Raw genomic sequence first — 16,039 nt, 5'->3', positions numbered from 1 at the left:
CAGTATGATGTCCCTACAGCCTCACATACTGGATGATGGCCCACATACACAATATGATTATTCCAGTGACCCCCACATGTAGTATTGGGACCCCCACAACTCAAACAGAATACCTTATAGAGCCTTCCACACTATATGATACCCCACAGCTAGCCACTCACAGAATTATGCCATCACAGTGACCCCATACAGTACGATGTTCCAGCAGACCACCCACTCAATATAATGTATGCCATATCCACGTCCAAATACTAATTAATTTAAAAAATAATAATAAAAAATATAAAATAACCACTACCCCTTTTTCCCGAAGCACTGCTCTGGTTTGTGCGTTGGGTGGACTTAGGTTCCACGCAGAAGGTGCAATCTAGTGACGTTATCATGCCTACCGCTCTGAGTCTCAGAGGCATGAATGGATGAGCAGTGGGCCGATGGCTTCTAATCCATGTACCATTGGATGCCGATACCTTTTCATATCACGGGGAGGGTGGGAGACCCTGACTCTTGGGTCCCCAAACACTTGCCTCATATTAGCTGCATGGTTTGCCAATAGGAGTGGTACACCAAAGATATTTGATACCATGCTGACGGCTGAGGGTCTGACTGCTAGGACCCTCGTCCCCATCCCGATCCTGACAATCGGGCTCTAGAATGCCATGATAATATTGAGCGGTGAGCAAGTACAGCCGAGATTTATTTACAATGATTGGTGCGGAGGTGCGAATGCGCAGTCACCACCCAATTTTCATAGGACGTGTTAGAGCCCCATATTGGGAATTGGCGGGGGTCTGAGTGATCACCCTCCCTTTAAATTAGAGTGGCAATGCAGCTACGCATTTCACTAATTTTACTGCTCCCAATAGAAGAAGTCAGGACCCAACTCTAAAGGGTGGTCAAAGAACAATAAAGGAAATAACGAGCTCCATCGGATCAGTGCAGCGCACTCATTGCCACATTGGCCCCTTTAAGCCTGTAGACACCAGTAAGCTGGATCCATAATGAATGGTCCTACACCTGAGCTCATACAAGGTTATATATAGACTCCTAATCACAGTAATCAAAGCGCCGGCAAGAACTCACATAATTAGAAATGCATTTAAGGAAATGACCAACGAAATGTTCTGTTGAACCGAGGAAAGACAACTACTTCCTCCTTCTTCTGTTACATTAGTATCGGTGATAATAGATGAAAGCTTGATCGGCACCAAGACAATGGCATAAATAAAATATATAGATGGTCTTAGGAGATGATCAATGTCTGTTCTGCAAGAAGTACTAAAGCCTTTCAGTTCCTTACTGTCCTGGATGATAGCATAAAGCTCAGGAGGGGATCGGTAAATATACATATAGAGCATGAACCTGAAACATAAAGGATTGTAGCGGAAATTCCATGTTAATGCCAAGGTGAAGTATCCGCTGTACATTGATTTGTTCGGGACAAACCTGCCCCCCCCCCAAAAAAAAAAATCTATATTATTCTTGTGTTTGGGTTCAATATAACAGTAGTTATATTCTTGTCTATAAGGAGCAGTATTATAGAAGTTATATTCTTGTACATAGAGGCAGTATTATAGAAGTTATATTCTTGTACATAGGAGCAGTATTATAGTAGTTATAGTCTTGTTCATAGGAGCAGTATTATAGTAGTTATAGTCTTGTTCATAGGTTCAGTATTATAGTAGTTATATTCTTGTACATAGGGGCAGTATTATAGTAGTTATATTCTTGTACATAGGGGCAGTATTATAGTAGTTATATTCTTGTACATAGGGGCAGTATTATAGTAGTTATATTCTTGTACATAGGAGCAGTATTATAGTAGTTATATTCTTGTACATAGGAACAGTATTATAGTAGTTATATTCTTGTACATAGGGGCAGTATTATAGTAGTTATATTCTTGTATATAGGGGCAGTATTATAGTAGTTATATTCTTGTATATAGGGGCAGTATTATAGTAGTTATATTCTTGTACATAGGGGCAGTATTATAGAAGTTGTATTCTTGTACATAGGAGCAGTATTATAGTAGTTATAGTCTTGTTCATAGGTTCAGTATTATAGTAGTTATATTCTTGTACATAGGGGCAGTATTATAGTAGTTATATTCTTGTACATAGGGGCAGTATTATAGTAGTTATATTCTTGTACATAGGGGCAGTATTATAGTAGTTATATTCTTGTACATAGGAGCAGTATTATAGTAGTTATATTCTTGTACATAGGAACAGTATTATAGTAGTTATATTCTTGTACATAGGGGCAGTATTATAGTAGTTATATTCTTGTACATAGGAGCAGTATTATAGTAGTTATATTCTTGTACATAGGAGAAGTATTATAGTAGTTATATTCTTGTACATAGGGGCAGTATTATAGTAGTTATATTCTTGTACATAGGGGGCAGTATTATAGTAGTTATATTCTTGTACATAGGGGCAGTATTATAGTAGTTATATTCTTGTACATAGGGGGCAGTATTATAGTAGTTATATTCTTTTACATAGGGGCAGTATTATAGTAGTTATATTCTTGTACATAGGGGGCAGTATTATAGTAGTTATATTCTTGTACATAGGGGGCAGTATTATAGTAGTTATATTCTTGTACATAGGGGCAGTATTATAGTAGTTATATTCTTGTACATAGGGGGCAGTATTATAGTAGTTATATTCTTGTACATAGGAGCAGTATTATAGTAGTTATATTATTGTACATAGGAGCAGTATTATAGTAGTTATATTCTTGTACATAGTGGCAGTATTATAGTAGTTATATTATTGTACATAGGAGCAGTATTATAGTAGTTATATTCTTGTACATAGGGGCAGTATTATAGTAGTTATATTCTTGTACATAGGGGCAGTATTATAGTAGTTATATTCTTGTACATAGGAGCAGTATTATAGTAGTTATATTCTTGTACATAGGGAGCAGTATTATAGTAGTTATATTCTTGTACATAGGAGCAATATTATAGTAGTTATATTCTTGTACATAGGAGCAGTATTATAGTAGTTATATTCTTGTCTATAAGGAACAGTATTATAGAAGTTATATTCTTGTACATAGGAGCAGTATTATAATAGTTATATTCTTGTATATAAGGAGCAGTATTATACTAGTTATTTTCTTGTACATAGGGGCAGTATTATAGTAGTTATATTCTTGTACATAGGGGGCAGTATTATAGTAGTTATATTCGTGTACATAGGGGCAGTATTATAATTATAGTAGTTATATTCTTGTGCATGGGGCAGTATTATAGTAGTTATATTCCTGTACATAGGGGCAGTATTATAGTAGTTATATTCTTGTACATAGAGGCAGTATTATAGTAGTTATATTCTTATACATAGGAACAGTATCATAGTAGTTATATTCTTGAACATAGGGGCAGTATTATAGTAGTTATATTCTTGTACATAGGGGCAGTATTATAGTATTTATATTCTTGTACATAGGAGCAGTATTATAGTAGTTATATTCTTGTACATAGGGGCAGTATTATAGTAGTTATATTCTTGTACATAGGGGGCAGTATTAAAGTAGTTATATTCTTGTACATAGGGGCAGTATTATAGTAGTTATATTCTTGTACATAGGAGCAGTATTATAGCAGTTATATTCTTGTACATAGGGGGCAGTATTATAGTAGTTATATTCTTGTACATAGGGGCAGTATTATAGTAGTTATATTCTTGTACATAGGAGCAGTATTATAGTAGTTATATGCTTGTACGTACATGGGACAGTATTATAGTAGTTATATTCTTGTACATAGGAGCAGTGTTATAGTACTTATATTCCTGTACGTACATGGGACAGTATTATAGTAGTTATATTCAGTATAGGGCAACAATTAGCAAAGATAAATGCACCTCTCCTCGAATAGAACATTTCTGCAGTTCACAATATGCATTTTGACCCCTTTGCTATATTCCCTAGTAAATAAAGTTTCCACTTTCAAACCATGGACCCTTCCCATAGAGTTCTCATGGGTTTACCGTGACAGAGAGGAGAAAGAAGACAGCAGCATCTGATTTCTCGTACTCCTGCACTGATTAGAAGCACTTAATCTTCATATTAATTGGTACAGGTTTCTTTTAGCATTGCAGGGGTTAATCTGCTCTGCTGCGTTGAGAGTTCCTGGAAGTATTTCTGCATTCAGGCTCTCAGCTGTGCACAGTTAGCAACTCCCATCTCCTGTATAATCTGGTCCCTGGCTAGCACTCATTGTCAGAGCTAGATTATGCTGCATGGCTGGAGGTTGTTGTTGGTTATTATTGGAGAAGGTGTTTAGTGGGTTTATCTGTGATTGTTGCTAGGTTTTGAGTGTGGGATAATTCCCTTACTTCTCCTACTTTGGTTTAACCCCATCACCCACTCCCTGGTCTTTACCTCTGTTGTATGTGTGAGTATATTTTTATGATTGCCATTTTTCTTTATCCCTGTTCATTTTACCTTGTTAGTCTGGTTGGTGTATTATGGTATACTACTATTCCTCTTGGTGGGGGAAGGGTACAGACTGAGGGCGGATTGAGCAGATAAGGTAAGGTAAGTGGCCCCGGATTTAATCAAAGAAACAGGGCGACCTAGGGCGCCCCGAGCATTAGGGACAGGGAAGGAGGCCCTTGTTCTGGGACACCTGACAACAGAGCCATTTTGGACAGTGCATCATTATTACTGTGCGACATCCACCAAGATGTCTTCTCATCATATCATCAGTTTAGATTCTCCCTGACGGCTGACCGTTCCCGTTCTTGCAGTTAAGAAAGCCCACTTATTGTTAAAGTAGTGCTGAATTTTATTTAACTTATTGGGTAAAAAAAAAAAATGGAGATTGTTGGATAAAAATTCTCCTCATGCCTTCTCCGACTTCTATACATTTCAGATAAAAAGATATTAATTTCATAATTAAAAGTAATCTTGTGTAAATACCCTGCAGGCCTCAATGAATCAAACACATACTGTGTGTCAGACTTCCCACTGTCTTCAAGTGGAATGTACTGGATAGATAATTAGATAGTACACATTTTCCAGGCTTATTTGCATGCATATTATATTTTTTGCACACTGACAAGCAGCAGTAACAACAAAAGTCAGATTACCACAGGGAATTCCCACAAAGAAGTCTTCATTCGTTATAATTTACAGCCTAAATTAAAATAATTTGATCTTTGACAAGGATGAAATGTCAGACAGCATGGGGTCTCCTACAAGCCACGGCCTGTGGATTCTGAAATCTGCCTAATTTATGTCACTCACTTCATAATACATATTGAAGTATTACACAAAAAAGACAATAAATATGCAATCTGGCACCTTTGGTATTTTCCTGCTGTTAATTTATAAAGGTCTGGAGTCCCCAAACCAACTGGAAGGATTTCAGTCGGTGGCGACGCTCAGGACCAGCGCTGAGCAGGAGGGATCGGCAGCTATTTTCACTTAATATTGAGCTCGGCGGGATGTACGAAACGGCAATTATTCAGCTCGGCGTCAGAACCCCATTGTGACTAGTTAGACTAGCTAGTCTTCACAATTAGCGCCAGGACCTCTAATTAACACCGCGGACGGAGAGTTTAGTTTGCACTTTTGCAGTTGATAGCGGGGTCGGACGGTGACAGGAGTGGGAAGGTAGTGTTGATAGGGTGACGGCAGTATGGAGAATCCTAGTCCAAACCCTTTTATCATTTTTTGAAGAAAGGGTATGTTCACACTGAGTTTTTTCATCAGTATTTTTTTTGCTGCAGAAAGTAGCTATGTGCATACGGCATCTTTAGGTTAAGTTCACACTGGGCGTTTTTGAACCGTTTTTTTCTCATCTCTTTGCAGGAAACAAGCTGCAGAAAAAAGCATGTTTTAATTTTCTTGCATTTTTCATGAGTTTTTTGTGCGGCGGTTTTTGGCATGCTAGATTTGTCTCTTGTGCTTGCTGATAAAGTTTAGCATTGAAAAAAAAAGTTCTATTCCATAGAATGAGTTTTTGGCACAAAAAAACACTGCAAAAATTGATACCTGCGTTTTTTGCTGCATTTTTTCAGCACCCATTCAAGTCAACGGGTGAAAAATCACTGAAAGAAGTGACATGCTCTGTGTGTACCTAGCCACCATGTGCATGTGTCCTTAGGGTATTTCGGGCAAATTTTGTAATGTAAAAAAGACGGTGCTGTGCACATGCTCAGTTATGGAGCTTGTTCTCAAGAAATGGTTGTGTGTGAAGGATTTACCTTTCACTGCTAGGATAAATTCTTTCTATTTTTTATGATCAAAAGAATAAGAAATGAAAAAAAGATGACTGTTTCCAAAGCCAGGAACAATATTTGATCAGAGATAGAAAGAATACACTAAAGAACTATATGCCAACAAGACCAGCACTGTCCATCAAGAGAAGCTTTGGGGCCAAGAGGAGCCAGAACCAGATGACCTATTGGAAAGTGAAGATAAATGCTGATGCAGCTACCAAAACCCAACCACCTACCATTGATGGTAACCCTGCAGAGCTTCGAAAACTCATTGAGAAGTGTTTGCGCAATATCGTTCATAGAGATCTTCCTGACGCCCAAGAGGGATTCCTTAGAGGCAGAAGGACCAGACATAACATTGCAAAAGTGGAGAATCATAGAAAAATTAGGAACAACCAGAAGAAGTTCTACTGGAATATATCCCGGCTTTTGACTGTGTTGAGCATGATAAGCTTTGGGAAGCACTGAGTGAGGTAGAAGAGCCGATGCACATGATTAGTGTCACAGCTCCACCAGAACCTACTCATGCGACGTCTGATTCTGTTGACAGGAGTCGCCATATTCACTCTGCGGACGGTGCTGGTGATTGAAGATATGTCAGAACCAGAAGTTCTAGATGGCAGGCTCTGTCCTGCCACTACGGTTTGGATAGATGGGCCTTTCTTGTCTGTCAGAATGGGTGTGTGTTGTCCAGCTGAACTTATCTGCTCCTTACTTCAGCCTATTGGAAAGCAACAAACCCTACTAAAGCTTCCAGCTTACTACTGGAAGATGCCAGATATAGCTTTGTACTTCCTGGTTAGGTGTGTGTCTTCTGCTACTGGTTGATTTTCTTCTTTTCCTGTTCTGACCTCAGCTTATGTCTCTGACTATTTTTACAGATCCTGATTTTCTCCTTCACGTGACTTCTTGTCTCTGACCCTGCTTGTCAACCATTCCTACCTCCGTATGGCAGCCCTTCCATGGTAACATTCAACTGGGTCCTGTAATAAAACCAGATCTTTGTACAGGGATTAAAGGTTACTGGGATTTCTCTTGAATCTGCCAGATGGAGTGGCTTGTGCCAGGTCTGTATGAGGCAGCCTGTGACCTCATGTAGACATTACAATTAGGTTGTCAGGTCCTTGCATGATATTTAAGAAGCTACAGTCCAAGCATGGTATGGAGTCACAGAATGGTTCAAGCTCAAAAAGGACATAAGATAAGGAAGCATCCTGTCTCCTTTACTTTTCAACCTCTATGCAGAAATAATCATGAGGGAGCTGGACTTAGATGATTCGAGAGTCTGAGGAAAACATGCAAAAGAACCATCAACAATCTGAGATATACACATTATACAACCCTGCTGGCAGAAAGGCAGAAGGTCCTGAAGAAACTGATACAGAAGTCATAAGAAGAGAGCGAGAAGATGGGACTTCAAGTGAACATCAAGAAGACCAAAATCATGACTAGATTGCTTATCCTTTACTGATCCTGAATTACCTCCTGTATTACGCCAGAGCTACACTCACTATTCTGCTGGTGCAGTCACTGTGTACATACATTACATTACTGATCCTGAGTTACCTCCTGTATTATACCCCAGAGCTGCACTCACTATTCTGCTGGTGCAGTCACTGTGTACATACATTACTGATCCTGAGTTACATCCTGTATTATACCCCAGAGCTGCACTCACTATTCTGCTGGTGCAGTCACTGTGTACATACATTACATTACTGATCCTGAGTTACAGCCTGTATTATACCCCAGAGCTGCACTCACTATTCTGCTGGTGCAGTCACTGTGTACATACATTACATTACTGATCCTGAGTTACATCCTGTATTATACTCCAGAGCTGCACTCACTATTCTGCTGGTGCAGTCACTGTGTACATACATTACATTACTGATCCTGAGTTACATCCCGTATTATACTCCAGAGCTGCACTCTCTATTCTGCTGGTGCAGTCACTGTGTACATACATTACATTACTGATCCTGTACTGATCCTGTATTATACCCCAGAGCTGCACTCACTATTCTGCTGGTGCAGTCACTGTGTACATACATTACATTACTGATCCTGAGTTACATCCCGTATTATACCCCAGAGCTGCACTCACTATTCTGCTGGTGCAGTCACTGTGTACATACATTACATTACTGATCCTGAGTTACATCCTGTATTATACCCCAGAGCTGCACTCACTATTCTGCTGGTGCAGTCACTGTGTACATACATTACATTACTGATCCTGAGTTGCATCCTGTATTATACTCCAGAGCTGCACTCACTATTCTGCTGGTGCAGTCACTGTGCACATACATCACTCCAGAGCTGCGCTTAGTATTCTGTTTAACAGTTTCACCATCATCTGTCACGTTACTTGTTTTGATAAGAAATAAAATATCTCACTTACTTCTATTTCGATCGCTTCATGAAGCTTTTTGCAGGTAGCAGAGAACGTTTCAGACGTGCCAAATTCAAAATACCAAAATTTATTCTTCATTCTGAAAGATAAAGGAAAATACAGTTTGGTTTATCTTGGATGAACTTTACATCTTGGGTTTTCTTTTGATCTTTCTCACTTACAGAATTCACTGTGACATTGTTTGTGATGTTACATTTCGCAGTGATATTTAGTACAGATACAATAAGTGACATTTATTGAAATGTTCTTTACAGGGTTTCATCCCTTCGTGTCTCGTTCTACCTGCATTAATTTGCCAATCTTTATTATCTTCGTGAGAAGGAGTGTTAGTTACGTGCCGTGATTCGGGCTGTGGGGCTTGAGCTTTTCCCACCTACTCCTGACATTGGTGCATAAAACTGAACAACTCAAAGCAAGCTTCCAAGGGCAATCAGATGATCGTCATGGATCTTAAGGTTGAAACCACTGGTGGCAAAGAAGTGTACAGCAGCTATAAGTGAATAGCAGGATTACATGGAACTCACTTTTGTAAATTGTTGACCATGTAATACAAGGCTGCGTTAAGTCCTCCAAAGCTAAAGTCTCTTTGCTCCAATATAATGGGTCACGAGTTCGCTCTAAGGGTATGTTCACACTGGGCATTTTTGCTGCATTTTTTCTGCATTTTTTCTGCAGCAAAACCTGATTTCTTGGCAGGAAAGAAGCTGTGCCAAAAACACGTTTGGTGCATTTTTTATTGCCTTTTTGTTGCAGTTTTGGTGTGGTTTTTTCATGCCTTTTTGGGGCTATCTTGTGTCTCTTTGTGCATGCTAATAAAGTTTAGTTCCCCCAGAGGAAAGAAAACCTATTTCCTGTGAAACCATACTCTAGATCCTTTGAAAAGCCGGCAATTCATGTGCCGCGTACAGTAAAATCACAGCGTAACAGGTTAGAATAGAAAAGATAGAATAGATATACAGTATACATATAGAATACATAGATATATATAGATGTCAGTGAAAAATACAATTAGTACAGTGTGTGTGTGCAGCTTATGTACATGTATTTCATTAATAAAAAAATGTTTTCTTAAAAAAAATGTCATGGGCTCCTGTGCAATTTTCGTAACCAGCAGAGGGAAAGCTGACAGCTGAGGGCCGATGTTTATAGCCTGGGAAGGGAGTGATACTCATGGAGCTCCCCAGGCTATTAATATCAGCTCACATCTGTATACTTAGCTTTTACTGGCTACTAAAATGGGGGACGCTAAAAAATGACGCAGGGTACTCCTATATTGACTAACTAGCAAAGGCTATGCAGACAGCTGCAGGCTGATATTAATAGCCTAGGAAGAAACCATGGAAACTGCCCTGCCCAGGCTAAAAACATGAGCTCTCAGCCACCCCAGAAAAGGCACAGCTTTAAGATGCACCAATTTGGGCACTTAGCCTCAATCTTCCCACTTGCCCTGTAGCGGTGTCAAGTGGGGTGATGGCTGGGGGGTTAATGTCACCTTTGTATTGTCAGGCGACATCAAGCCCCATGGTTAGTAATAGAAAAGCATCAATAAAATACCCCCAATACTAACCCCATAGTCACATTGTAAGAAAACACAGACCAGACACCAAGAAAAAAGTCCTTTACTTGAAAGAAAGACACAGGCTCCTTTAATAATCTTAATTAAACCATACTTATGACAATGCCTAATTCCACTAGAGCCCTCGATCTCCTGTAATAAACTAAAAATAAAAACCAACAATATCCCTCACCTCTCCGTCGTTCTGTCCCACGCCGTAATCCATGTCTGGGGGATAATTAGTTTTCAACCTGGATGGCGTCACGATGCGATCGTCCAGGCTGAGAACCACTGGTGACTGAACTGCTGGGAGTGCAGCCTCAGTGACTAGCGGTGTCATCATCAAGGTTACCTCCGGTCATTGAGGCTCCGTTCCCAGCCGGGCTGAACCTCAATAAGATCCCCCCTAGCACTGTGAGAAAGTCGCACGGTGCAGAGGCGAGTTAACCACAGTTGAAATTCTCCCCGTCTAATTCATGAAAAACAAATGCACTTATGACTCTTCAGTCTAATATAACATCTGACAGCTGGGTTCAGCACAGCTCAGCAATGCAATGCTGAAGATATCACTTACAACATTGGAATTTTCACCTACTGACCCTACTGATGAAAAACAGATGCATCTACTGACCATATCTAATAAAACATCTGAGAGCCGGGTTTAGCCCAGCTTAGCTTTGTTATGTTAAAGATTCTAATTCATGAAAAGCAAATGTACCTCTGACTCTTCTGTCTCATATTACATCTGCCAGCCAGGTTTAGCACAGCTCAGCTGTGCTATGATGAAGATCCGACTGATACCAAATGCATTTGCACCTAATGACCCCATGAAATAAAACATTCCCCAGACCCTATCTTAGCATCCTCATTGCCTTGAGAGCTGTGTTTTAGCACAGCTCAGGCATACGATCCTCAGCTCTCCTATGCATTTTAAGGTATGCATGATTATGCTCTGAAATACCAATGGGAGGTGGCGATTCTAAATAGTAATGAATATAAGTCAAATAATGGGTCACAATCACTACATTCAGAACTGTCGCTTCATCCATAGAAATAAAAATTGCCTATGTTGAGATCTCATTAGCTCTATCAGGAAGCAAACAGAAGAACGGAGTGAGGAGCCTGCAGCACTGAGATGAAGCAGGGTGCTGCTGGGAATTTAGTTTTATCTGATAAGAATAGGCAAACCCATTCAGTTCTGTGAAACAGGACACACAATGAGGCAGGAGATACAAAAAAGACACAATGGTCCAAAAATGAAACTTTATGTTCAGCTTGTACTGTGCTTTGCAAAGAAAAACTATTGCTATTATGGGAATAACCCATTTCTGAAGCATACCCCTAATTAAAGATGCTAATGATACAAAAATATGATTCTCCCTGTTCATTTCATCCAATGGACACACGTCTATTTTATAGCCTTTCATGGAGTCTCCATGAGCCGCACTTCAGTGCTCAGGGACAGTATGGAAACTACTTATGCATAAAAAGCACCAGTGTGCGATTGGAAAACTGGACATAGTTCATGGCTGGGCATGAATGGGTCCCTTTATTAACTTTTGCTTACTACTAAGTTTGCTGCAGCATGAAGAAAATAAACACAGCTATGGTTCACTGAGAGAGCGAGGGCTCCAAGAAAAAGCTCTCCAGGGCAATCAGGGCTCCAGCACCACACAGGTCTTATTAACAAATGCTAAATTAATTTATTGTAAGTAACGACAGCATCAGACAAAAAGTTCTATTGTTACATATTTTACTGTTTTCCATTTCATTTTCTTTTATTCTGTTATTAGATATATTTTACACAATTAAAACAATTTACACAATTAACATGAATTTTTTTCATTGCTTATTACTTATGTTCAGCAATCATACAATAATACATGCTACATTAAAAATGTAAGGAAAAAAGTAATTAAAAATGAATTTCTGTCACAATTTCTTTCAGGTGTCCCGGGACCAGGGGCTCTTTCTTTGCCCCCAACACTAGGGTCGCCCTAGCTCGCCCTGTCCCCCAGATTACTTCTGAAGGAGAAGATGCCGGGGCCACCAACCTTGCCTTAGCTCCTGAATCCGCCCTACGTCTGTATCCTTTCTCCACCCAGGGAAGAAGGGAGTAGTAGTGTACCATAATACACCAACCATACCAACAAGGTAATACAAACAGGCATAACAAAAAATACCAAAAATACAAATATACCACACATGTAGAATGTAGGATGGGGTTAAACCAAAGTAGGAGAAGAAAGGGAGCTATCACACACTCAAAACCTAGCGTCAGTCACAGATAAACTGACCAAATGCCTTCTCAAACAACAACCCCAAACCTCCAGCCATCCAGCATAAGCTATCTCTGACAATGAGTGCTAGCCAGGGCCCAGATTATATAGGAGATGGGAATGGCTAACAGTGAACAGCTGAGAGCCTTAATGCAGGAAAGCTTTCAGGAGCTCTCAACAGAGCAGATTAACCTCTTCTCTGCTAAAATAAACTTGCACCATTTAATAAGGTAAAGTATGTCTAATCAGTGCAGAATTTGGAGAAATCAGATGCTGTGGTCTTCTGGCTCCTCTGTCGTGGTGCTCCCATGACTATTTCTTTGTTTTCCACTATTTGTAAAAAAAAATGTCAAGCATCTTTTAAAGAGTATGGACACCTTCAAGGGCTTTTTTTTTACTCAAATGCTTGTATTTTGGGCTAAAAATAATTTTTGCAATTAGTTTTCAGGAAAAATGTCGCACTTTTTGGCTTTTAAGACTGTTCGTTTAGTTAAATCAACTAAGAATCCATCAGTGAGCGCCTTCTGATAGGGAGTTTGTAACTCTTTTATTTGTCTTGTGATGACTACCCATCAAAGCATCAAAGGAGAGTTGACTTTCATGTGGTCATAAATCAGCTCATAGGTGCTCACTAAAAGATCTATTATAAAGTTACAATGCCTCATCTTAACGACCGCTTTATCCGATTCTAAGTTAACTCATTTTGCAGCCAGCAAAAGACAGCAAATTTTTAATGAAACCCAATTGCAAAAATTATTTTTAGCCCAAAATGCATGCATATACAGTAGTTATAAAAATATCTCAAAAGATGTTCATCCTTTAGCCATAGTTCTTATCCATACACTAAACTAATACATTTTCTATTATTGTTACTGCCATATTATTTTTTATATGAACAGATAAAAAAGAGGGAGGATACTTCTGCTATAGATGAGCAAATAGATTCAAGTGGGACTGAATTCTACACCAAATTTCACAAATTTACCTAAATGCAAGTATTTTGTAATTCACTTCGGTGTAAATCCAGCACAAATGAGGGAGCTGGACATCATTTTTCTCAAGCATAATGCACCATCCAAAGGTTAAAAAAATTAATCACGCATATGCATGAAAGGTCACAGTGATCATACCAAAGTCATAACGCCAATGAACTCCTGTGTGCCTGTGCAAAACCCTCCAGGGCACCACGACACCCCGAAGTCCTGGCACGGTTCCGTAGACGATGATTTTATCATGAGCAGCAGGTGATCTGATGGTACGGTGAGGACTGGACGGGCGATGGTGAGGAGCGGAGGGGCCGGAGAAGTGAGCAGCGAGGTCAGTATAAATTTTTTCTTATTTTTTTGCATATTTCTCTAAGAATAACATGTCCTCCAATCGAATTTCCAGGGAAATTTTACGCGAACAGGCAAATTAAAATTTTGCCTGATCCGCTCATCTCAAACCAGAGTATAACTTGGGTTCTTGTCTTTATAGTTTCAAACTTGGAGGGAAAATGGATGTAAATCTGCATTGCTGGAGATCAACAATGATCATTGAGGTTTGTCCAGATGAAGAAGTATGGATTTGACAATAAAAACGGCATCTAAACACTCTTGGCCTTCTATATTGGACCTCTGGAGATATAGGCGTTTCTCACTAAATTAGAATATCATCAAAAAAGTTAATTTATTTCAGTTCTTCAATACAAAAAGTGAATCTCCTATATTCTATAGAGTCATTACACACGTGTTTATTTCTGTTAATGTTGATGATTATGGCTTACAGCCAATGAAAACCCAAAAGTCATTATCTCTGTAAATTAGAATAATTAACAAAAAGCACCTGTAAAGGCTTCCTAAGCATTTATAAAGGTCCCTTAGTCTGTTTCAGTAGCTCACAATCATGGGGAAGACTGCTGACTGACAGACGTCCAGAAGGCGTCACTGACACACTCCACAAGGAGGAGAAGCCACAAAAGGTCGTTGGTAAAGAAGCCGACTGTTCACAGACTGCTGTATCCAAGCATATTAATGGAAAGTGGAGCGGAAGGAAAAAGTGTGGTAGAAAAAGGTGCACAAGCAACCAGGATAACCGCAGCCTGGAAAGGATTGTTAATAAAAGGCCATTCAATAATGTGGAGGAGATTCACAAGGAGTGGACTGCTGCTGGAGTCATTGCTTCACCACACACAGACGTCTCCAGGACATGGGCTACAAGTGTCACATTTCTTGTGTCAGCCACTCATGACCAATAGACAAAGCCAGAAACTTTTTGATGATATTCTAATTTAGTGAGAAGCACTTGTTCATCCACTTTCCCTCCAACTTTACATCTTATTATTGATCTAGCAGACTAGATCGATAAGACCCTACCGCGCTCACTGTCATTCCAGTTTTTTGCTTCACTTCTGTCTTTTCCAGTTTGGCCTCTCCTATATCCTTGATTACCTCTATGGAATCATTGTATACTTTTGTGATCCTGTATTTATTCAATTCAATACATTTTGTATCTATTTTACATTGCTTTGAGTTACCCTATTTTTGTTTTATTTCTTTTGGATAAAATCCCGTATCTACTGGCTGCTGTGCCATTGGCTTTCTTTGGTTTAGTTCATTTTTTTATTCTAGCCTCAATCAAATTATCCTCGAATTGTCATTAGGCAAATAAGAAAATAAAGATTAAGAAAAAAATTGACATCATTTTTACAACTATATGCATAAAATGTAATATAACTTTAACTTATTTTGCTTCCTTTTTTCTGACGCTCATTGCTGAAAGAGCTGTTTTGCCTGCCTGGTTCATGCACTCAGAGAAGCTGTTTTGCCCAGCAGGTAAATCCGATATCCATACTCCACTGGGAGCTTCTCTGCTCCCTTCCTCCATGATCAGATAACATTTGCAAACACTCTCCCTGTCTGAGCATAGAGGAGGGGAGCAGAAAAGTTCACACTGGAGGACGAATATTTGATAGACATGCCGGTCAAAACAGCTTCTCTGAGTGCATGAACCAGGCAGGCAAAACAGCCCTTTCAGCATGGCAAAATAAGACAAAAGGAAGAAAAATAAGAAAATGTAGCCTATTACAAAGATTCATAACTTTGCAAACACTGATCAATAATTTTAAAAAAAGTTGACCTACTCTTTAAGAAGAGCAAATAAAAGAAGCAAAAAGCAAGTAAAGACCTGACAGCCGTAATCTAGGATGTGAATGAAGATCATCCACTTGAGTTCACCGCTTTATTCCTGACTTTGCCGCTCAATTAGAAAGGCAAAAATAGAAATACAGATCTGAACATTGATTTAAATGCAAAGGTTTGGAGAGCACAGGTAAATTCTTTCGTTAAATTAATTATTCCCCCCAAACAGATTGCCACTATTTTCTGTGACCTGTTACTTATAGAGAAATCTTTGCATTTTTATGACTTCTTGATAAATCTATTCTATTCTTTAACCCTTTAATGATCAGGGAATTTTTCATTTTCGTGCTTTCAGTTTTCCCACCTGTTCTACCAAGAGCTATCACTTTTTTTATTTTTTTTGTTGACATAGACATATGGTGTGT

The 16,039-nt window shown here is 39.2% G+C and overlaps 1 protein-coding gene across 3 annotated transcripts in view; it reads right to left on the bottom strand.

Annotated features, from left to right (window-relative positions):
- DGKB (diacylglycerol kinase beta) overlaps positions 1-16,039 on the bottom strand; it is a 655,304-nt gene that overhangs the window by 185,591 nt on the left and 453,674 nt on the right. For all 3 annotated transcript variants that reach the window (XM_077268080.1, XM_077268081.1, XM_077268082.1), the window contains exon 21: positions 8,650-8,740. In XM_077268080.1, the coding sequence (XP_077124195.1) occupies positions 8,650-8,740 (91 nt within the window). The remainder of the gene's footprint in view (positions 1-8,649; positions 8,741-16,039) is intronic.

Source organism: Ranitomeya variabilis, chromosome 6 (assembly GCF_051348905.1).
Source record: "Ranitomeya variabilis isolate aRanVar5 chromosome 6, aRanVar5.hap1, whole genome shotgun sequence".
NCBI lineage: Eukaryota > Metazoa > Chordata > Amphibia > Anura > Dendrobatidae > Ranitomeya > Ranitomeya variabilis.
The sequence above is the reverse complement of the archived record's forward strand: the minus strand, read 5'-3'. Positions and strand labels throughout refer to the sequence as shown.